Source organism: Polypterus senegalus, chromosome 1 (assembly GCF_016835505.1).
Source record: "Polypterus senegalus isolate Bchr_013 chromosome 1, ASM1683550v1, whole genome shotgun sequence".
Lineage (NCBI taxonomy): Eukaryota > Metazoa > Chordata > Cladistia > Polypteriformes > Polypteridae > Polypterus > Polypterus senegalus.
This window is the reverse complement of record NC_053154.1, coordinates 155,031,433-155,055,712: the sequence shown is the minus strand read 5'-3', so window position 1 is coordinate 155,055,712 and position 24,280 is coordinate 155,031,433. Positions and strand designations below refer to the sequence as shown.

At 43.9% G+C, this 24,280-nt stretch overlaps 1 protein-coding gene across 4 annotated transcripts in view; it reads right to left on the bottom strand.

Annotated features, from left to right (window-relative positions):
- Positions 1-863: 863 nt before the first annotated feature.
- LOC120533797 overlaps positions 864-24,280 on the bottom strand; it is a 74,384-nt gene continuing 50,967 nt past the window's right edge. The window contains exons 1-5 of one of the 4 annotated variants that reach the window (XR_005634625.1): positions 14,210-14,378; positions 13,805-14,110; positions 13,152-13,264; positions 2,395-2,588; positions 864-2,075 (exon numbers count right to left, since the gene is read on the bottom strand). Coding sequence is in view for 2 of the 4 variants with exons in the window: in XM_039760761.1 (XP_039616695.1) it covers positions 1,331-2,065 (735 nt within the window). In the remaining 2 variants the exon portion in view is untranslated. Of the gene's footprint in view, positions 2,076-2,394; positions 3,744-13,151; positions 13,265-13,804; positions 14,111-14,209; positions 14,379-24,280 lie in introns of those variants that run through there. The other 3 variants (XR_005634626.1, XM_039760761.1, XM_039760770.1) reach the window with 3 other exon arrangements.

The window sequence follows — 24,280 nt, the reverse complement described above, 5'->3', positions numbered from 1 at the left end:
TTGCACTTGTTATATATACAAATTGCACTGGTTGACTTAAGGTCTGCATTGCCCATTAGGAGAATGATATGGAGCAGTTTTATTCTGAGTTCAGGGCCATGATTGCTTTTGGATAAAAGCTGTTTTTAAGGCGGTTTGTCTTGGTTTTCATTGCTCTGTATCTCTTGCCTGATGGCAAAAACTGGAAGAGGCAATGACCAGGATGTGATGAATCCTGTGAAATGAGTATTGCTTTTTTGTAGGATCAGGAGGTGTAGATTTGTTCCAGAGTGGGGAGGGTACAACCAGTTATTCTCTTCGCTGTCCTGATGACCCTGTGGAGTGCTTTCATTTCTGAGGAAGTGCAGCTGCCGTACCACACACACAGTTCGTATGTAAGCACACTCTCGATGGAACAGTGGTAAAAGCCAAGGAGCAGATTTTTTAGAAGATGGGTCTTTCTAAAGATTCTCAGAAAATACAGTCTCTTCTGTGCCTTCTTCAGGAGCTCCTTGGTGTTGGCGCTCCAGGTCAGGTCATCCTCCAGCTCAATGCCCAGAAACCTGAACACCGGGACCCTCTCCACACAGGCCTCGCCAATGATGAGTGGCTGGATGTCAGTTTTGTTTTTTCTAAAGCCAATAATGGGCAGCATGGTGGCACAGTGGGTAGCACTGCTTCCTCGCAGTTAGGAGACCCGGGTTCGCTTCCCAGGTACTCCCTGCGTGGAGTTTGAATGTTCTCCCCATGTCTGGATGGGTTTCCTCCCACAGTCCAAAGACATGCAGGATAGGTGCATTGGTGATTCTAAATTGTCCCAAGTGTATGTGTGTGCACCCTGCGGTGGGTTGGTGCCCTGCCTGGGGTTTGTTTCCTACCTTATGCCCTGTGTTGGCTGGGATTGGCTCCAGCAGACCCCCGTGACCCTGTAGTTAGGATATAGTGGATGGAAGTCAATAATAAGCTCCTTTGTTTTTGTGGTGTTGAGGAGCAGGTTATTGACTCTGCACCACTCTGACAGCCTTTCCACCTCATCCCTGTATACCAGCTCACCCTCCTTGCCTTCTTGTGAACTTTATAATCTTGTTGCTATGGTGAGTGGGGACACAGTGATATGTGTAGAGGGTGTACAGGAGCGGGCTGAGCACACAACCCTGCTGTGGCAGAGAACAGCGGAGGTGTGGGGATCCAACCTGACCCTCTGGGAGCAAGCAGACAGGAAGTCTAGCATTCAACTGTAGTTGAGTGATGGAAGTCTCAGATCTGCCAGTTTGGACACCAGTTGTTGTGGGAGGATGGTGTTAAAAGCCGAGCTGAAGTCCACAAAGAGCAGTCTGGCGTAACTCCCCTGCTACTCCAGGTAGGTCAGGGCAGCATGAAGGGCTGTGGCCACAGTGTCCTCCGTGGATACCTTTGCTTTGTAAGCAAATTGAAAAGGTTCCAGGTCTGCTGGCAGGCAAGCGATGATATGGCTCTGCACCAGTTTCCCAAAACTCTTCATGATGACAGATGTGAGGGCCACTGGGTGGAAATCATTCAGACTGTTCGTGATGGAATTTTTCAGCAGTGGAACAATGATGGAGGACTTGAGGCAGGATGGGACAGTGGCCTGGGATAGGGACTGGTTGAAGATTATGGCCAGTTGATCCACACAGGCTTTCAGCACCCATTCAGCCACACCATCAGGTCCTGCAGCCTTCCTCGGGTTCACCTTCCTCATCAACCGCCTCACCTCACATTCTTCTACCATGAGTATGTTGCGGTTGTGAAAAGGTGGATGTGATGGAGCTGCTGTTGGTGTCGCCTCAAAGCGGGCAAAGAAGATGTTCAGCTCCTCTGCCAGAGAAGTGTCTCCCTCAGCAGCCGAGGAGTTGCTGGATTTGTAGCCCGTGATGTGCTGGACACCCTGCCACACCTGCCTGGTGTTGTTGCTCCTCAGATGGTCCTTTATCCTCCTTCTGTACGCTGCCTTGGCTTCTCGGACGCCTCTCTTCAGGTTCGCTCTGGCTATAGTGTAAAAAGCTCCATCCCCACACCTGAAAGTAGTATTCCTGGCTTTCAGCAGACTCTGGACCTCCCTTATCATCCAGGGTTTCCTGTTGGGATAAATCCTTATGTGTCTACATATACATATACATATTAATATACGTATTAAACAATTATTGATCACAAACTTTTGTAAAGTTAACAATTTCAATAGTATGTTACATATATTAATCTCATCTTTGGCTGATTTCAGCAAAAAGTCACAATCCTGAATAAAATGAATAATTAACCAGTGTATTGGCCATCCACAAGTATTCATACACACCCACACAGCAGCTGCAGGCCTGTACCTGGAGCTTGTGAGCATTGTGATCAAAAAATATTCAAATGGCCTCTTTACACAGCTAAGTAAAAAAAAAGAAAAGTTACCTCTGTCAACCGCCTCATCTGCACTGCACAAGACCTTCTTAACAGCGCTGAGGCCAAATGTTTCTCAAACGCAGGGTGAAGAATTCTGCACAGCTCACCAGTGAAGAGTTCTTCTGGAAACAGGTAAACTGTCTGTTCCAAACTGGGCACTGTGGTGTCTTCTATACGTACCAGGCTTTTCATTATTGTAATTACTGCAAATTAAAAGAAATCTGTTATGGATTGATACTGTATTTTAGCAATGCAAGCTTAAACTGTACTTTATGTGAACAGTCAGTGAGTTACTTATTTAGTAACTTAGATGCCGTTGTTAATGCTTTACTGCCAAAGTTTAGCAGGTTGGCTAAAAAATCACTTTTCTCTCCTTTTTCTCTTCAATTCCATTCTTTTGTTTTCTTTCCAAGAATGTTGGAGCTCTACTACTCTGTTCTTTTTTGTTCTACTCACACGTTCTTTGCTTCTCTATGTCTTCCTGTTGCTCCATTTCCAGGAAAAAGCTGCATTGCCCAAAGCTCACCCATTACAGCAAGCAACTGAATGCAACTGCCACTCTAACCAATCAAAGGCATTTTAGTCTTTTGAATGACACAAATCTAGACTCTTGCTAGTTGCTTGACTCTCAACTATGCAGAGTAGAGGTCTGTTAAAGGGAAAGAGATCTATGAATTGAAACAGTCATAAATTCAAATGGGCTACAGATTATTAACATGTGTTCACATAATTAACATGGAATGGCTGCATAACAGTGCCATCGTCTTAGGCTGCCCTACTTTAATTTAGTGCTTTCTCCAAATCAAAAAGCACCAGTAATTAATGGCTGGTGAGACAAGCCTTTAGCACATGTGATATCAGCATTGCCTAAACTTGCACAGCCAGCTGATTGCAGTATGTACAAAAGACTATGCAAGTTATTGTTTCAGAATATTTCACAACAACCTTCTTACTAAGTTGACAAAATAAGTTTGGTTAAATCATTTGGCTCAGCACACTGATTTGATTTTTTTCAAATTCGTGAGGCTGATTTCTTCCTAGCCATCAATTCATTCACCTGTACTCTTCTTGAATAAACAAGGGGATTTTGAACTTAATTACAATGCATGGTTATTAAAAATGAGGACACTCTGTGGCCAAATTTAAAATTACAGGAAGCGCAAAACAGTAATTTTGGCTTATTCAGTTAAAACGGTGATGCCCTACCGAACAATAACATTGTCTATCAGCAATGCTTAAAGAGATCATTGATCATTCTGAGAATTCTATAAATCACTCAAATGTAATAACCAGATTAAGACTGGTAAATAGAAGTACTGGCCTGGGGCCTCATGTATAAACGGTGCGTATGCACAGAAATGTTACGTAAGAACTTTTCCACGTTCAAATCGCGATGTATAAAACCTACACTTGGCATAAAGCCACGCACTTTTCCACAGTACCTCATACCTTGTCGTACGCAAGTTCTCAGCTCAGTTTTGCAGACTGGCGGCACCCAGCGTCAAAGCAATGGTACTGTTCCTGTGTGATTACTCATTATTTTCATGACGCAGCTTTATAAATACACCGAAACTAACCGCATATTGTTTATTAGTGTAATGCATCTGATTGTAATTAACTCGTAACAATATAATGGTCCAGGGAACAGCCATAGTATTCCAAATACCATAACTGCTTTAGCGTTGTTACTCTCACTGCACCTTCCTCTTCTTCTTATTTTTCTTCTTCTTCTTTCAGCTCCTCCCGTTAGGAGTTGCCACAGCGGATCATCTTTTTCCATATTACTCTCAATGCACCACTCGGAGTGTTTATATCACTGTATCTGAGTGAGAATCACAGCAGCAGCTGATCGGAAAGAGAATTATCGGTATACAGCTTCAAGGACACGCTGTCTCAGTCCACTGCAAAACGTTTTAAAGCCTTTCCTGTACAGACCTCGCGGTTCAGAAACAGTTTAATCCCAAGAGCTCTAAATGCAATCAATCAGTCCATCTTCCTTATAGAACTGTTTGTACTTATAAGTACAATCACCCCACTGTAAGCTTGCACTACAGTTATAATATCGTACAACCTGAGCCTCTTTATAAAGCACGTATTTACATATGATGACGATATCATTTTTAAGGTGAAATGCAGCAAAATATGTTTGTTAAATTATACAGATAAAACTTTAACTTCATTTAAATAATCTATATTCTTCACTGGGAGTGTTGTTAAGGATAGAATAATTAAACATGTACTACGAAGATATTTTAATGTTCTTTAAACATTTTGAAGAATTAGGCTTAACGTCTATTACAGAGCTGATTGATTGGCGATCGGTTACTTGGGGAAAGAAAAGCACTGACTGCAGTGACGGCTACGTCAATATACAGTATATCTATACTAATAAAAGGCAAAGCCCTCACTCACTCACTCACTGACTCACTCACTCACTCACTGACTCATCACTAATTCTCCAACTTCCCGTGTGGGTGGAAGGCTGAAATTTGGCAGGTTCATTCCTTACAGCTTCCTTACAAAAGTTGGGCAGGTTTTATGTCGAAATTCTACGCGTAATGGTCAAAACTGGAAGCTGTTTTTCTCCATTTACTGTAATGGAGATGAGCTTGAACGCCGTGGGGGCGGAGTTTCGTGTGACATCATCACGCATCCCACGTAATCACGCAGTACATAGAAAACCGGGAAGACCTCCAAAAAGCGCTGAAGAAAACATGCATTATATAATTGAGAAGGCAGCGAAACAATAAGAATCGAGTGAGTGACATATACAACCATGTTCATGAGTTCTGCTACTTCGGAAACAAAGCACGATGTAAACCTACACTTTAAATTAAGTTCATAGACAGGCCCATATAAGGCCGTCCGTCAGCGGCAATCCAATAGCAAACTCCCACTAAATATTCACGGGTGAAGGACTGTGTTTATGGAGAGGAAGATGAGATGGTCAGGGTGGTGTTTGACACAAACTCAGCGAAACTGCGAGAGAAAGTTTTAAGTGCCAGGACTAAGGTAACATTAAATACAGCCACGGACATAGCACGAGATGGCACCAGCACAGCTGGGAACCTTCGATGCATGTACACCGAGTGGCTCACGTGAACTGACGCAGTGCACAGATAAAAGGCAACAGTTCCAAAGAGCGCTGAACAAAAACCGAATTACACAATTGAAAAGGCAGCAAAAAATATGAAGCGTCTGATAAGCATATTCATAAATCCAGCTACTGCGGAAACAAAGCACACGGTGGAAAAAGTCAATGTCCCGCTAAAGGAAGACAGTGTAAAAAACCCGTGCATGCAGTGTGTCAGGTCTCAGATAAAGAAGAAGACAAGCTGTTTATTGATGCAGTAAGAAACGAATCGATGAAAGAAACCTGTCATCTTTACAACGATTGACAAACACGGAATGTAACTTGAACACAACACATCCTACAAATACGAGCCTGATTGAAAGAAATAATGATAATCAAATCCTTGATGACAGCAACACTCAGTAACACTCACAAAACAAATACTGTATATTGACAGTCATGTTACGTTATTTTTAAAATGTTCCCTTTTCTTTTTCTAGCTTTTTTAACACACTACTTCTCCGCTGCGATACGCGGATATATATATATGTATATATATATATATCCCGATCTACATACTCGAATAATGGATACTTTATTCGCCATCAATGATTGTTTTGGTAAAGCCATACTCAGTGTATTCATTAGATGAACGGTAAAAAAGTAAGAGCGAGGGGAGGATGCAGGCTGTAGTGCGCGTCAACTCTATCTGAATTGCGCGATCACATTTCAAAAAATATATCTTTTCAAGTTCTATTTAGTCCATATTTGTCAAACTCAAGGGCCACGGGCCACATCCGCCCGGTGTAATTATATCCGCCCCGAGATCATTTTATATACTGTATTATTGTTATTAATGGCCCAGGTATATGAAGCGCTGGTAACACAATAAACTACAGATCCCATAATGCAGCGCTTCAGCTGCCTTGCCTAACACTTACGCGTTAATCAAGTCTAGCTTATGATGCTGCAAGTTATTGCGAAGCTAGCTCACACGATGCTGAGAGAAAAGTTGATTCTGAAAATAGAGCCTTTAAAACCGATGGGAGGCTGAGTATATGTTTACTGAACCCGTGTGTCTCATTTGTGGAGCTAATGTGGCTGTAATTACAGAATTTAATCTAAGACGGCACTATGAGACAAAACATCAGGGTAACCTGAATGCAATGCAGAAGATACAGAAAGCAGAATAATTAAATAAGAATCTGACACTTCAGCGGACGTTTTACCGTGCACAATCACAAAGTGATTTCAAGTGAAGCTGCTTTTATGGGAGACACAAATGCACCTTGCCCCACTTTCCCTGTTGCCAAGTAATGTTAAACCAAGTCGTCACTAGGTGTTCCCAAATACGCACTTTGCTGATAAACTGAGCGCACTGAGTTTGCACTGCACTTTGGTGACTTTGAAGAACAAAAAAAGTCCGTCTACATGCGGCTCGAACCTTGTGCATGTTTGGTAGCACATATCTGTGTGAGAAGCTCTTCTCAGTGATAAAGACTAACAAAACAGCACACAGGAGTCGCCTCACTGATGAGCACCTGCAATCCATCCTGAGAATCTCCACAACACAGAACCTCACACCAAACAGAAAGAATTTGTTGCCAAAAAAAGATGCCAGGCGTCCAGCTCTAAAATGACATATGAGCAAAGACAACTGAATGATTTGATTTGTTATTGCTGAAAGGAACACATTTTATTTATATTTCCAGGTTTTGTTATGCAGCATGTTCATATTTGAATTTGTATAATTTTGACAGGATAAATTTTTATGGAGAGCAAAATCTTTTGGGATATTTAAAATCTAAGATTATTTTTATATAAAATTACATAAGAGTAAAGAAATTTGAATGTTTGTTCTTTTAATGTTTACTTTATTTCTAACTTGTATAATTTAGACAGGATATATTTTTATGGAGAGCAAAATATTATAAGTTGTTTAAGGTTTGAGTTGATTTATTCAGGAATAATATTCCTGTCTGTTTTTACCATTCCTACCAAAGATATTTCTGTCGACTAAATAAAAATTCCTTCTATTTAAAATTTAAATAGAACTTGAACAAATACGATAGTTCATAATATGCACGCAGACTAAATATATGTGTGTATATGAAGATATGTATGTGTATATATATATGTATATATATATGTATGTATGTATGTATGTGTGTGTGTGTGTGTGTGTGTGTGTGTGTATATATATATGACAGCAGCAATCCAAGCTGTGAGAAAACAATAAAAAGGAGGCGTGTCAGACGTTGTGGTACATTTTCTGATGCAGCTAGACGAAAATAAGTTTGTGACGCTGCCACCAAATACACAAAACAATTACTTTGACAATCATGTTACATTATTTTCAAAATGTTTCCTTTTCTTTCTCTTTCCTTCTTTAACACACTACTTCTCCGCTGCCAAGCTGGTATTTTGCTATATATATATATATATATATATATATATATATATATATAGATAGATAGATAGAGATATATATATATAGATAGATATGAGAACAACACTCATCAATGACAAAACAATTACATTAACAATCATGTTACGTTATTTTTTTAATTTTTCCTTTTCTTTTTCGTACCTTCTTTAACACACTACTTCTCCGCTGCGAAGCGCAGGCATTCTGCTAGTTGAATATAAAACAGAAAGAGAAAATAACAACGCAGCAACAAATTTCGGCAAAAGTTAAATGCTTGTGTCATGAGCACGAGGCGGCTATGCAGTGTCTGCAACGGACATGGCCATCCACCGTGCATGAAATTGGCGGGCGAAGGAGCCACCGATTCTTCCTCTGCCCAGTGCCACTACAAGCCTAGAGCAGCCCCTGAGTACTGCTGCAATAAATCATTTCATTGAAGTGAAACACATGTTTAATAACGTGCTTTAACTCCTATCATCATGAAAATGACATCACGTATACATCTCAGTATTTTAGTTATTCAGAGAGCTGTAATATCACGAATGTAATGGATTCTGTGTCCAGTTGGAGGAAGAGAGCCGGTTTAAGAAGCAAGTAGTGATTCACACACATAGAGCACATAGAAGATCAAATACAAAACAAAGCATTTAACGTGCTACTTTAATTACGATGTGATATGAGGAACTGGTTAATTAAACGATTTTAAGATGAAGTTTATGATGTTCTACTTTAATGACAAAATAAACTACGTGACTAAAGTGGAAATGTCGAGATTGAAGTTGACATTTCGTGCTTTTTCCCCACCGTGTGCCTTTTTTCTCTGTACCCTAATAAGCTTTCATATGACACTCAGACAGTGGGCTTACAACTCGGCTTTTCACGTCGACTGATATGTGACTTCTTTTTTATTTCCGGCACTGTGCGATTTTGTGGATGTGAGCTTTCAAGTTTATCCAACACGCTATGTCACTCGATCAACTTCCTTTTGTTGATTATACCACGGTTTATTTGAACAAATAGTATGTTTTTCCTTTGCCTCCACTTGGTATTCGCTGAAATTCTTATATTTTCCCCATGCTTTTCCCATTGTCTTTTCACAGAAGGCTGCGCTTAAGGGCGATTTATATTGATTTGCATATTCAAATAGGCGTAATTCTGGGAGGAGTTGGGGCGTTACATAAAGTGCGTGCACGAGCGTTAGTTTTCACGCTTAATCGGGATTTATGTAGCGGAAGAACGTGGAAGTTGGAGTACGCACAGATTCCTGCATCTGGATTTTTCTGTGTGTAAGCACATTTTGGCTTTTGTGCTTACGCCATGTTATAGTGCGAGTTCTACGCACGGCGTTATACATGAGGCCCCTGGTGTTTTTAGCTAAAAGCGAGAGATATTGAGACCGAAAAATAGAGTTACAAAAATTTTCAATGTCAAGAAAACATGTATAAAACAAAAAAAAAATCACTTTGTTTATCACTTACATTCTTTTGGCAGCCACAAAAAAATGATATATTAACTTTTGTTCTCTTAGGGGTGTTATGACACCAAGGGCTGCTAATAGAGATGTAGCCAGGTGTCCAATGAAAATACTGATGCTGCTACAAATGTGAAAATGATTATGTGACTGGGTCTAAACAAGTGACGCCTGGAATGGTTTAAGGCTGTCTCTGTGCCATTGACTTGATGAATGCTGAGTTGGGTGCAGAACACTTTACTGAAAACAAATTGAGATCAGGGTCTAGAGAGAGAGACAGAGAGATTCTAATAATTTTGAAACAGAGCAGTGTAAGTGATATTAAAATAAGAACACGCTACAAAACACTATAAAAAGATCAAAAGTTAAAATTAAAAGTTCTGATATATTTGGGAAATCACAGATAATTAGTGAAAAGTCACTTTTCAGATAATATTGTATATTCTACTATTCGTGCTAGACATGGACTAGTACAATTTAAGATAGTAAATTATACACTCTTCCATAAACTCATACTCCCTAAAATCTGTCCAGGATTAAAGGCCACCTGTGAGAAGTACTATCACTAATTATTTGTCCACATGTTTTGGCTCTGATCTTGACTCTGACTTTGCTAAACAACTATATTTACCATGCTTTCAGAAGTATTTTTAATTTAAATATAGCATCTTTCACCAGCTGCAAATTTTGAAATAAATTCAGATGGAACATGCATTCTCAAAGACTGCTCTAAGAGTACTAGCCTTTTATTGGATTGCTAGCTTAAAAAAGCAGACCTAGCTCAATTAGAAGAATGCTTGGCTAGGAAAAATGTTTTGCCATTTGAATCCAAAAAACGAAAGTTTCCTTAACAGGGATACAGCTATTTTACACCTTTCTAAAATCTATAACGTGAATATTAAGTATGAAATGAATTTGACATATCAAATAGGGGAATATATATATACTGTATATCTGATGATTAGTATAATGCATTGTGAGAGGTACCTGAACTGTGAATTTTTGCAGCACAGCCCCATGGGCAATTTTTGTACCTTCCACTGCAGTCACTACCATGATCCATTCCAATCGTTACATTTATATTTATTTGCTTGGTAGACACTTTTATTCAAAGCGACTTACAACAGAGATAAACATAGTCAAGTAACATTAGGCTAGGGCCTGTTTGTTCAGCAAGTGAAGTAATAAGTAACAAACGTGAATTGCCACAAGTGAAAGGAGGTAATAACTAATAATTTACAGTCATCGATTATAATTTATAAGGCAATCAAACTTAAACTTAAGATCATATAACTTTTCTTTTTTACCAATATTCACAGAACAGATGGGTTTTCAATTGCTTCTTAAATACATTGAGGGAGTCAGCAGTACAGTTGGAGGTGGGTAGCTTGTTCCACCAACTGGGAACTACACAGGAAAACAGTCTGGATTGAGACTTGATACCACACAGAGGTTGCTTTACCAGATGCTGTTCACTGGCAGACCTGAGAGGGCAAGAAAGAGCGTAGCATCGCACCAGTGACTCCAAATACAAAAGTGCTGACCCACAGACTACTCTGTAGATAAGCATCTGGAATATGAACTTAATGTGTGCTGCAAAAGGGAGCGAATGTAGCTGAAGAGAGGAGTGACATGTGCCCGCCTCATCTGGTTAAATACAAGATGGACTACTGCATTATAGATCATCTGCAGCAGTGATTTGCAGTAGTCCAAACATGACAAAACCAAAGCCTGGACCAGAGGTTCTGCTACATACTCTGTCAGATAAGGTCTGATCTTGCAGATGCTGTACAGTGTGAACCTAAATGAACGAGAAACAGTAGAAATGTGGTCAGAAAAAGCTGCTTATCAATCACCACCCTAAGGTTGCATACAGACTTGGCAGATGTTAGCCACAGTGTGCCAAGCTGTACTGAGATAGGGAGTTGAAAAGACTGGCTGGCTGAGATCTCAAGAAGGTTGGTTTTTGATAGGTTGAGCTGTAGATAGTGGTCCTTTATCCAGGTTGAGATATCAGTAAGACTCCAGCTGATACTGCATTGTCCTCCGGTGGGAACGACAGGTTTAGATGTGTATCATCAGCATAGCACTGAGAAGAGAACCCATTTGATTGGATGATGATATACATAGCAAAAAGTAGAGGACCCAGCACCAATCATTGGAGTACACCAGTGCATGTCTGGTCTGCCTTTAATAGGTCTCCTCGTCAGGACAAGCTGTAAAAACTGCCCAAGATGTAGGACTCAAACTATCTGAGAGCATTTCCAGTGATGTCAGTATCAAAGATGGAGGCCAGAAGAATTTCATGGCTGATTGTGCCAAAGGAAGAAGAGTGATCTTGCAGGATCAGGACCAATGACATGTTGGTAGCTCTAGCAAGTTATAGCTGGTCGATCACCATTAATAGAGCTCTCTCAGTCTAGTGGTTTGGTTCCTCTTCAAGCCAGACTGGTTGGTATCAAGCATTCCATTCTGTACAAGCAAAGAAGAGACCTGCTTAGAAATGGAAAGTAAAGAGAAACGTCAGTGGCAGAGAGTGGACAGAATGTGAAGAATGTTGGGCAATGTTTGGAAGGAGGCATAATGGAAGGCAGTGAGGGTGAGAACTGACTGCTGAAGGCAGCCACCCTATCCTGAATAAAAGTGGCAAAGTCATCAGCAGGCAAAGAGGTTGGGAGAGAAGGTGGAGGAGGGTAAAGAAGGGAAGTGAATGCAGTGAATAGAGAACATGTGTCAGTCAAGTCAGTTTTGGGAGCATGCACTGGTACAGTGTGTTGCCGCAGCCACTACACGGCGAAACAATTTGGGATGCCGGTTGGCAACCCCCCAGGCAGACACGCGGTCCAGTCCCACCCTCCGGAAATGACCCTCTATCTGCCACAGCCAGGTGTTACATGGGCGACCCCTTGGTCTGGTCCAGCCACTCGGTTCCCCAAAAATGAGGATCTTACGAGCTGGATCTCCCTTGGGGAAATGCACCACATGGCCATAGTGCCATAACTGACGCTCCCTCACAATGCAGGTAATGCGCCTCATTCGGGACTCCATGAGCAACCACTCATTTAACACAAAGTCAAACCAATGGTACCCAAGGATTTTCCGGAGAGACACAGTACCAAAGGAGTCCAGTCTTCGTCTCAGGTCACTGGATATCATCCATGTTTCACAACCATATAGCAAGACAGGAAGCACCAGGACTCTAAAGACTTGGACCTTTGTCCTTTTGCACAGATATCAGGAGCGCCACACACCCCTTTCCAGTGACCTCATGACCCCCCCATGCTCTTCCAATCCGTCTACTGACTTCACAGGAAGAATCACCAAAGACATGAATGTCACTGCCAAGGTACGTAAATCTCTCAACAATGTCAACACTCTCTCCGCAAAAAGACACACTGCTGATGGCTGTGCCCAAGAGGTCATTAAAGGCCTGGATTTTGGTTTTTATCCAGGACACTCGCAAGCCCAGACACTCAGACACCTCACTAAGTCTCTCGAACGCCCTGTTTAGAGCCTCCATTGACTCTGTGAAGATCACAGCATTGTCAGCAAAGTCAAGATCCGTGAATCTTTCTTCACCAACATATGCCCCACAGCTGCTGCACCCCACGACTTTGCCCAACACCCAGTCCATACAAGCATTGACCAGAATAGGAGCAAGAACACACCCCTGACAAACCCCAGGAATCAACTGAGTCAGTGGTGTGTCAGTGGTGCTGTTAATTCTTGTCTGAAAGAATTTTACCTTATCATTGAGGGTGGCAGAAGGAAAGGATGCAAGAAGGGATTCATACTTAGCCAGGTCTGTCTGAGCTTTTGCCGTCCTTCATTTCCTTTCAGCTGTCCTGAGGTCAGTCCATTGATTGTGGTGTGCTTCTGAAAGCCAGAGAGTCTTTTGTGTGCAGGTCTGGAAGAGAGAGGACAAACATTGTTAAGACACGAAGACAGAGTCAAGCGTAGGATGTCCGTGGCAGAGTTGGTGTCGAGGGAGAATTGGTCAGGAGGAAGGAGAGCAGAGGAGACAATTGAAGAGAAATAGCTGGGAGAGAGGGTGCAGAGGTGGCAGGGGAAGGATACAATGGGGGGAGTAGAGCAAGAAGAGGGAAGCAGCTGAGAGAACTGAATGAAACAGTGGTCAAAGGCGTGTAGAGGAGTGACAGTTCCATTTGTGGGAATGTAGTGGCATGAGAGGATGAGGTCAAGCAGATTGCCAGCCTTGTGAGTTGGTGGAGTGTGAAGCAGTGTGATGCTGAAAAAGGAAAGAAGGCCGAGAAGCAGCAGGAGCGCACTATAGGTGGATGTTTAGGCCCCCATGGATTAGAAATTAGTTCATCAAGGAACATCTTGAGCAAACCTGGAGGGTGATAAACAACATCAATGGTCATGTTAATTGGAAAGGAGACAGTAATAGCATAATATTTAAAAGTAGTGAAATTGCATAGGTTACCCAGAGAGGTGAATTTCCAGCTCTTAGATGTAAGAACACTTGTCTGCCCACTGCAACCAATGGAGCGGCAGGAGTGGGAGAAGTTGAAAGCAGAGAAAAGTGCTGTCAATGTTACTGTGATATCTGGTCGTATCCATGTTCTGTGTCATAGCCACCACTTGAAGACCCCTTTGGGTGGTGAAACCTGAAATAAAGTCTGCTTTGTTGACTGTAGACTGGCATTTCCAAAAGCCAAAGGAGAAGAGAGTATCTGACATGGTGGCTTGACACAACGGACGAAGGTTGCCTGGGTTTCTCCCTCTCCTGCTAAACAGGAGAGAGAAATATCTTGTGTTAAAAATGGGAATGTATTTTTGACACATAATGAAGACGACATTGACAGGAAAACAAAAAAAAAACCAGCACCTTGGTCAATTAGGAGTGTTTCCTTGGCTTATGGGGTGTCCTTGTTCAGTGGACTCACAATCTTTACACAAGGAGGGCCCGACCTCTTGCTGCATCCAAACGGTGCCATTTTTGGCCTTTACACCTGGCGCAGCTGCATTGTTCTTATGTGTGAGTGGACGTTTCTTGTGGGGAGGGCTTCTGTTCTCTTTCTCTGATGTAGAACCCTTATCCTTATCTGAGTTCACCTCTGTTATATCATGTCTTTATTTACAAACAGCAGTGTCAGATCAGGAGCAGCGTGAACATGACTGAGAGAATAAAACTGAAAAAAAAAAAAAATTAATTAAAGCAAACTTTTACAAGTACCATAAATTTACACCAGCTGTAACAAACTCAAATCAAATATATGTTTTTATTCTATAATAGTAACAAAAAGAGCAGGTCACTACTCAAAACAGAAATTCTGGTTAGTGGCCGAGCTTGAACCCATGACTTTATTATTATGAGTCAGCAGCTGTTACCGCTGCACTACCCAAGCGGTCATGACAGCATTGTACCCTAAACCAATTTCTTTTTCTTCGGTTATGTTTCTAAATAAAAACTTGTTTTGTTACATGTGTGCCTGTTCTGAAAATATTTATTTGATATTTGGACTTTACACATTATACATTTCATGTCAGCATTTTGCCATTAGTACTGTAACATGAAATAAGTTTGTTTTAAGTATATGTTCAACATTTTTCGCATTTCCTGTCATCCTACATTTACATAGCTCATTGTAGACACGGCACACACATGAAATGCAAGTGTTCCAAATAACAATTTATTATTTTCCCTATACAACTCCATGTACCTTACACCTTAAACTAGACTTGAACTGGGAAAACTTTTTGCCTGAGTTGACTGCGGTGCTTAGTGTAGGATAGCAGCTTCTACTTTCATAATTAATCTTTGGTACGAGACTGTATCAAATGCTTTTTGAAAGTCTATGTAAATTATGTTGTATGTTTTGTTTTTGTCAAATTCTGTAGTTGCTTCTTCAAAAAGTCCTAAAGATTAGCTTGTCAGAACTTTCCTCTCATAAACACTTGCTGGCTGTTATTTAGCATATTATGACTGTTTAGGTAAGCTTCTAATTTTTTCTTATAGATAGATACTTTATTAATCCCAAGGGGAAATTCACATAATCCAGCAGCAGTATACTGATACAAAGAAACAATATTAAATTAAATAGTAATAAAAATGAAAAAAAAATAAAAATAAGAAAAGCAGACAATAACTGAGTAATGTTAGCATTTACTCCCCCGGGTGGAATTGAAGACTCGCATAGTGTGGGGGAGGAACTCAGTCTGTCAGTGGAGCAGGACAGTGACAAAAGTCTGTCACTGAAGCTACTCCTCTGCCTGGAGATGACACTGTTCAGTGGATGCAGTGGATTATTCATGATTGACAGGAGTTTGCTTATGCCCCGCTCTGCCACAGATGTTAAACTGTCCAACTTTACTCCTACAATAGAGCCTGCCTTCTTAACAAGTTTGTCCAGGCGTGAGGCGTCTTTCATCTTTATGCTGCCACCCCAGCACACCACCGCGTAGAAGAGGGCACTCGCCACAACCGTCTGGTAGAACATCTGCAGCATCTTACTGCAGATGTTGAAGGATGCCAACCTTCTCAGAAAGTATAGTCTGCTCTGACCTTTCTTACATAGAGCATCAGTATTGGCAGTCCAGTCCAATTTGTCATCCAGCTGCACTCCCAGATATTGATAGGTCTGCACCCTCTGCACACAGTCACCTCTGATGATCACAGGGTCCATGAGGGGCCTGGGCCTCCTAAAATCCACCACCAGCTCCTTGGTTTGCTGGTGTTAAGGTGTAAGTGGTTTGAGTCGCACCATTTAACAAAGTCTTTGATTAACTTTCTGTACTCCTCCTCCTGCCCACTCCTGATGCAGCCCACAATAGCAGTGTCATCAGCGAACTTTTGCACGTGGCAGGACTCGAGTCATATTGGAAGTCTGATGTATATAGATTGAACAGGACCGAGAAAGTACAGTCCCCGCGGCGCCCTGTATTGCTGAACACAATGTCAGACCTGCAGTTCCCAAGACGCACAAATTGAGGTCTGTCTGTAAGATAGTCCACAATCCATGCCACCAGGTGTGAGTCTACTCCCATCTCAGTCAGCTTGTCTCTAAGGAGCAGAGGTTGGATGGTGTTGAAGGGCTAGAGAAGTCCAAAACATAATTCTTACAGCACCACTGCCTCTGTCCAGGTGGGAGAGGGATCGTGTAGCATATAGATGATGGCATCCTCCGCTCCCACCTTCTCCTGGTATGCAACTGCAGAGGGTCGAGGGTGGTGGACCTGTGGCCTCAGGTGGTGAAGCAGCAGCCGCTCCATGGTCTTCATCAGATGTGACGTCAGAGCAACAGGCCGGAAGTCATTCAGCTCACTAGGACGTGATACCTTTGGGACAGGAGTGATACAAGATGTTTTCCAAAGCATTCGGACTATCCCTGTTCCAGGCTCAGGTTGAAGATGCTGTAGAGGACTCCCCAGTTCCAACGCACAGGCCTTCAGCAATGTGGCGATACACCATCTGGACCCGCTGCTTTGCTGGCACAAAGTCTTTTCAGCTCTCTGCTCACATGGGCTGCTGTAATTGTGGGTGGGGATGTCTCACCTATGCTGGTATCAGCAGAAGGATGGTTGGAGGATGCAGTACTCGAGGTGAGAGTGGGTTAGAGTGATCAAACCTATTAAAGAAGTTGTTCATTTGGTTTGCTCTCTCCACGTCTGTCTCGATGGCGGCACCCCGCTTCGAGCTGCAGCCAGTGATAATCTTCATCCCATCCCACACTTCCTTCATGCTATTGTTCTGCAACTTCTGCTCCAGCATTCTCCTGTACTGCTCTTTCGCCGCCCTGAGCTGGATTCGGAGTTCCTTCTGCACGCGCTTCAGCTCATGCTGATCACCACCTTTAAAAGCCCTTTTCTTCTGGTTCAAAAGGCCCTTTGATGTCACTTGTAATGTATGGCTTGTTGTTAGCATAGCAGCTTACTGTTCTTACTGGAACTACAATGTCCATACAGAAGTTGATGTAATCAGTTGTGCATTCAACAGCCTCTTCAATGTTCTCATTATGTGACCCCAGCAATATATCCCAGTCTGTAGTTCCAAAGCAGTCTCTCAGAGCCTGCTCTGCCTCAGGATGAGCGTGTGGTTGTAGGTAGAGCCATCACTCTTGGTTTGTATTGAGGCTGAAGCAGAACCAGGTTATGATCTGCTTTCCCAAGCGCAGGCAGCGGTGTGGCGCTGTATGCGTCTTTAACGTTTGCATACAGTAGATCGATAGTCCTGTTTCCCCGAGTGTTACAATCCACATACTGGGAGAAGGCAGGTAATGTTTTGTCCAGCGTTACATGGTTAAAGTCTCCAGCGATTAGCACAAGTGCCTCAGGGTGCTGCGTTTTTAACTTAGCAACTGCGGAATGGATGATGTCACTCGCCATCTCCGCGTTCGCTTGAGGAGGGATGTAAACAATAACAACAATCACGTGTCCAAACTCTCTTATTATAGGTTCTATAATTTTGCATGACAAAGAAGTAAGACTTATTGGCTCTGTAATTAACAGAATCCATGCTCTCTCCCTTCTTGAAGTTTGGAGTCACTTTGCAACTTTCCAATCCTCATTAATGGACACTGGGGTGAAGTGACTGTGTATTTCCTCTCTGATAGCTGGCATACTATAGTAGAATTACTATAAGGTTTGCTTAACTAAAAGCTGAATTACAGATTTTAATAATGATATCACTGGAACTGGAAACTGCAGTTCAACAGTTTTAAAACTGACAATGGGTGACATTGTTAACAATGTATTAAGTCTTTATAGCCACATACTTAACAATAATTGTAGATCTGTTATTCCTACAATAATAACATTTATTTCTATAGGACATTTTCGTATACAGGATTCATGTCAAAGTGCTTTACATGATCTCAAAGATATAGTTGCAAGAAAAGAAAAACAAATTAAAATTAGGTAAGAATAATCTATACTAATAAAAGGCAAAGCCCTCACTGACTGACTGACTCACTCACTGACTCACTGACTCATCACTAATTCTCCAACTTCCCATGTAGGTAGAGGCTGAAATTTGGCAGGCTCATTCCTTATGAAATTCTACGCGTAATGGTCATAACTGGAACCTATTTTTCTGCATATACTGTAATGGAGTTGAGCTGGATGGCCGTAGGGGACGGAGTATCGTGTGACATCATCACGCCTCCCACGTAATCACGTGAACTGACTGTGAGCGCAGGACGTAGAAAACAAGGCAGAGCTCCAAAAAGCGCTGAAGAAAACATTCATTATACAATTGAGAAGGCAGCGAAACAATAAGAAGCGAGCGAGTGAAGCATATTCATGAGTGCAGCTACTGTGGAAACAAAGCACGGTTTAAACCGTAAGTTTAAATTAAGTTTATAGACACGCTCCCACTGCCGTTTCTCATGCGCAGTGAGGCATACAAGCATATTCATGACTGCACCTACTTCGGAAACAAAGCACGGTTTAAACCTAAAGTTTATATTAAGTTCATAGACAGGCTGCCGTTGTCGTTTATCATGCCCATGACTAATGCGGGATACAAGTTTAATGAGAGGACGCAGGGTATAAACTAGAGTTTTGATCACTTTGTAACAAAGTTAAAATTGCTGGTGAGGGGCTGTGCACCAATACTCACAGAAAAATCCAAAAGTTAATACACATGCTGTGTCTAGAGTTTCTCCACACTCTGAATTCTCCAGGCACTACTTACAAAAGGTTACATTGACAATCATGTTACGTTATTTTTAAAATGTTTCCTTTTCTTAGCACAAGCACAGCTGAGAAGCTTCGATGCATGTGCTCCATAACGTGTTAAAAAATAACGCATTTAATCACACTTTGCATTCCAAGCAAAGGGGAAGTTCTCTCAATGCATGATACTGCGGAAACAAAGCACGGCGTGAACCGTAACTTTACATTAAGTTTATAGACACGCTCCCGCTGCCGTTTGTCATGCCTACCATGAATGACGGTATTCGCAAGATACAAGTTTACTGAGAAGACACGAGGTATAAACGAGACTTTGGATCACTTTGAAACAGAGTTAAAATTGCTGTAGCAAGAAACTGAATGAAACGTTAATGTTTAACTTTTAATAACTTATAGACTACATTTTATTTTTTTCCCTTGCACTCAGTGAGCGAGGCCAATGGGTGATCAGTTATATATATATATATACTGCTCAAAAAAATTAAAGGAACACTTTTTAATCAGAGTATAGCATCAAGTCAATGAAACTTCTGGGATATTGATTTGGTCAGTTAAGTAGCACAGGGGTTGTTAATCAGTTTCAGCTGCTTTACTGTTAATGAAATTAACAACAGGTGCACTAGAGGGGCAACAATGAGATGACCCCAAAACAAGAATGGTTTAACAGGTGGAAGCCACTGACATTTTTCCCTCCTCATCTTTTCTGACTGTTTTTTTCACTAGTTTTGCATTTCGCTATGGTCAGTGTAACTACTGGTAGCATGAGGTGAAACCTGGACCCTACAGAGGTTGCACAGGAAATCCAACTTCTCCAGGATGGCACATCAATGTGTGTCATTGCCAGAAGGTTTGCAGTGTCTCCCAGCACTGTCTCAAGGGCATGGAGGAGATTCCAGGAGACAGGCAGTTAGTCTAGGAGAGCTGGACAGGACCATAGAAGGTCCTTAACCCATCAGCAGGACTGGTATCTGCTCCTTTGGACAAGGACAAACAGGATGAGCATTTCCAGAGCTCTACAAAATGACCTCCAGCAGGCAACTGGTGTGAATGTCTCTGACCAAACAATCAGAAACAGACTACTTGAGGGTGGTCTGAGGGCCCAACGTCCTCTAGTGGGCCCTGTGCTCACAACCCAGCGCAGTGGAGCTCGATCGGCATTTACCATAGAATACCAGAATTGTCAGGTCCACCAATGGCACCCTGTGTTTTTCACAGATGAGAGCAGATTCACCCTGAGCACATGTGACAGACATTGAAGGGTCTGCAGAAGCCATGGAGAATGTTATGCTGTCTGTAACATCATTCGTCATGACCAGTTTGGTGGTGGGTCAGTGATGGTCTGGGGAGGCATATCCATGGAGGGACGCACAGACATCTACTGCATAGGAAATGGTGCTCTGACTGCCATAAGGTATCGAGATGAAATCCTTGAACCCATTGTCAGACCCTACGCTGGTGCAGTAGGTCCTGGTTTCCTCCTAATGCATGACAATGCCCGGCCTCATGTGGCAAGAGTATGCAGGCAGTACCTGGAGGATGAAGGAATTGAAACAATTGAATGACCTTCACGATCCCCTGACTTAAACCCAATAGAACATCTGTGGGACATTATGTTTCGGTCCATTAGGCGCCGCCAGGTTGCTCCTCAGACTGTACAACAGCTCAGGGATGCCCTCATACAGATCTGGGAGGAAATGCCACAAGACACCATCCGTCGTCTCATTAGGAGCATGCCCGACGTTGTCAAGCATGCATACAAGCTCGTGGGGCCACACAAGATACTGAAAAGCATTTTGAGTAGCAGAAATTAAGTTTTGAAAAATGGACTAGCCTGCCACATCTTCATTTCACTCTGATTTTAGGGTGTCTACACAATTGAGCCCTCTGTACGCAGAAAACTTTTATTTCCATTAAAAGACTTGGCATCCTTTTGTTCCTAAGACATTGCCCTGTCGTTATTTGTATAGATATCCAATTTCATATTGAGATCTGATGTATCTAATGTGTTTCTTTAAAGTGTTCCTTTAATTTTTGTGTGCAGTGTATATATACAGTATATATATATATATATATATATATATATATATATATATATATATATATATATATATATATAAAACTGATCACCCATTGGCCTCGCTCACTGAGTATATATTGTCACGCACGTGCGCATGGGAGGCAGCTAAAGGGCTGGAGTGAAGGCAGTTCTGAGGCATGCCGGGATGTGGCAGAGTGCACTAACTCTTTTTCTCACTTCCCTGTAGACCAAACCCGGGAGGCTCCACCTGGCTCTCTTGACATCACTTCTGGGACCGAACCAATGGAAACAGACCTTACCAGCTCCGGCCCCCCTGATGTCACATCCGGGCCTGATCCAATGAATAATGAACACGTGTCCGATCCTTATGACCTCACTTCCTGTCTTCCCCTTTAAAAGCCTACCCTTTTCCCTTCTCCCCACAGTCTGGTTTTAGACTCTGGTGTATGCACTTCAGTGCCAGTGCTTTGAAAAAGACTTTTGCAGCCAGGATACCAAATTATATGGGTGGCTGCCCCAAACCTTTATCTGTCTTTGTCTCGTTTTATTACAATATATATATATATATGCCAGCAACACTCATAAAAATGACAAAACAATTACATTGTCAATCATGTTGCATTATTATTAATATGTTTCCTTTTCTTTCTCATTACTTCTTTAACACACTACTTCTCCGCTGCGAAGCGCGGGTATTTTGCAAGTAATGAATAAATCACAAAAAAAAAAATCAACCAATAGAGACATTCAACAAATACACAATTAGTAGAAAGTTAGAGTCCTTGCATATACTATAATTTTTTAAGTGTGTAATTATGAGTCTGATGTAAAATGTAAAAATTCAATTTAAGATGGAGAAAATAGTAATTTTGGGATTCTAAGGCCAAAAAACTGTCTAGTCCTCATTGGGCACAATATTTAGCTCATTTGTAAATTTTATATAATTAACGTTATTCATCGAAAGTATGTAGTGAACTAAATATATAATCAACACATCTCTGTGATTTAAACGTTAGTTATGCAGACATGTCCATTTTGCTCTGCTATGATGAAAATGGTAGATCACAGGAGGAGCGTGAGGAGGGCTTGTGCCTCCTCCAGACCGCGAGGGGTCCGTCCTGGTTCTATTGGGAGCCACGGGTCGAGGGCATGGAAGCCTACCCTGTAGGGGCCATGGTTACCGCCAGGCGGCAAATCCGATGCCGGTTCATCCCGTGTGCCTTAGAGGACGGAGGAGGGCGTGCCTCCTCCAGAAGGAGTGGGCGTCCGTCCTGGTTAGACAGGGGGCCTCGGGTACAGGGCTTGGAAGCCCAGCCCTGTAGGGACCCGTGGCCACCGCCAGGCGGCGCCCAGTGCCTGTTTATTTCGGGAGCCTGGCACTTCCGCCACACCAGGAAGTGCCGGGGAAGACGCACGCGAGACACAGATGGCTTCCGGGTGCACAGGGGTGTGGCCGCTGTTAAGTGCCGGGAAGCAGCTGGAGCCCATCCGGCTCCCCATAAAAGGGGCGCCTCCCTCCAGTCGGGGGTGGAAGTCGGGAGGCAGAAGGACTGAGCTGGAGAGAGAGGACGGGAGGCGGCCAGGACAAAGGCAAAGAGACTGTGGGCCCTGGACTTTGGGGGAATCAGTGCAAGAGGCACTGGGGGTGCACGTGAGCACAACCTTTGTAAATAGTGTAAATAAAGTGTGTTGGGTGAAAACATGTCGTCCGTCTGTCTGTGCTGGGACCAGCGTTCACAGTGGCGTAGTCGGCAGGATGCTCCGCCTGGGACAAGGCGGGGACCTGTGTTCAAACAATTATTATCTGTGAACGGCCCGGCGCAGCAGCGGACCCCACACACTGGCCGCGGGAGCGGCCGGCACCTTCCAGCTGGGAGTTGCGCCCCAGAAACCGCCACCGGACAGCGGAATGGCTTTCCCCGGGTGCGGAGGAGAACCCGACATCGCCGCTTGCAGATTTGCTGTGTGTTCTCGCCGCTCAGTGTGAGCAGCTGATGGGGAAGGCAGACGCGTCGAGAGAGACACCGCGTGAGACGGAGGATCGGCGCGGCGCTGGAACCGGAGGCAGGCAGAATACAGCGGGAGTGGTGAGTGTTGCCGTTCCCGTAAAGCAAAGGAGGGGGTTCGCCGAACATGGCTGTGACCTTTAGGGGCGATCAGCTCGAGTAGGCAACTCCCGACAGCGGACGCGCGTGCAGACGGCTGAAGAGGCTGGGAGATCGAACACGCAGGGAGCTGGTAGGATCGGGGCTGCTGAGTGCCCTGGGTCCTAGCGCCCTGCGCTTCAAGCCGCAGCTGTCTCCTGCCGCTCTGCCTGGGCGCAGACGGGCTGGATTTGAGCTTTGCTGTGCTCAGACCCAGACCGTCGGGCGTCAAGAGAAGAAGGAGGAACCGGGGTGAATGCCGGTTCCTCCGATAGGAGAGCGGCGCTGGGGTGCGCGTCCGAGAAGAGCCGTCCTCTGTGCGGGCAGAGGAGATCCCCTGGCGGCTGGGCGAGCCGCCTGCGAGCGTGCCGCGGACAACAGGCGGACGGGCATGGAACCTGCGACGGAGGACTTCAGCAGGCAAGTCAGGGGCTGTCGGAGGGGGCAGGAGCACTGCGGGTACGGGAGACCGGCAGGGCACTCGGGCTGAGTGTCCTGGCAGTGCTTCTGGCCCTCTTTTCCTTTTTTCCACAGGCCCGAGGCCCCGACGAGTGCTGAGGACGACGTCGTCAGGGACCTGCCCTCCTGAAACGGGCCGCTCCGCGGGAGGGCTCCACGCCGAGAGGCCAATAGTGTCCCAACTGCGGGAACAGCGGGGCGAGCGGCGAGACCACAGGGGCGCTGGCGCCGGAGGTGCCGAAGACGGATGTCCCAGGGTGCCGTGTTGGACCCTGGGGCTTAGTAGGACCCTCACGGGGCGTGCTGCCTTCCGGTTGTGCCGTTGGACCCACGTGTCCTCGCTAGCGGTGGGGCACTGTGGCCCCGCCGGGCTGGAGCCCGCGGGACGCCTTAGAGGACCGGAGGAGGGCGTGTGCCTCCTCCAGAACGAGTGGGGGCGTCCGTCCTGGTTAGACAGGGGGCCTCGGGTACAGGGCTTGGAAGCCCAGCCTGTAGGGACCCGTGGCCACCGCCAGGCGGCGCCCAGTGCCTGTTTATTTCTGGGAGCCGGCACTTCCGCCACACCAGGAAGTGCCGGGGAAGACGACGCGAGACACAGATGGCTTCCGGTGCACGGCCGGCACTT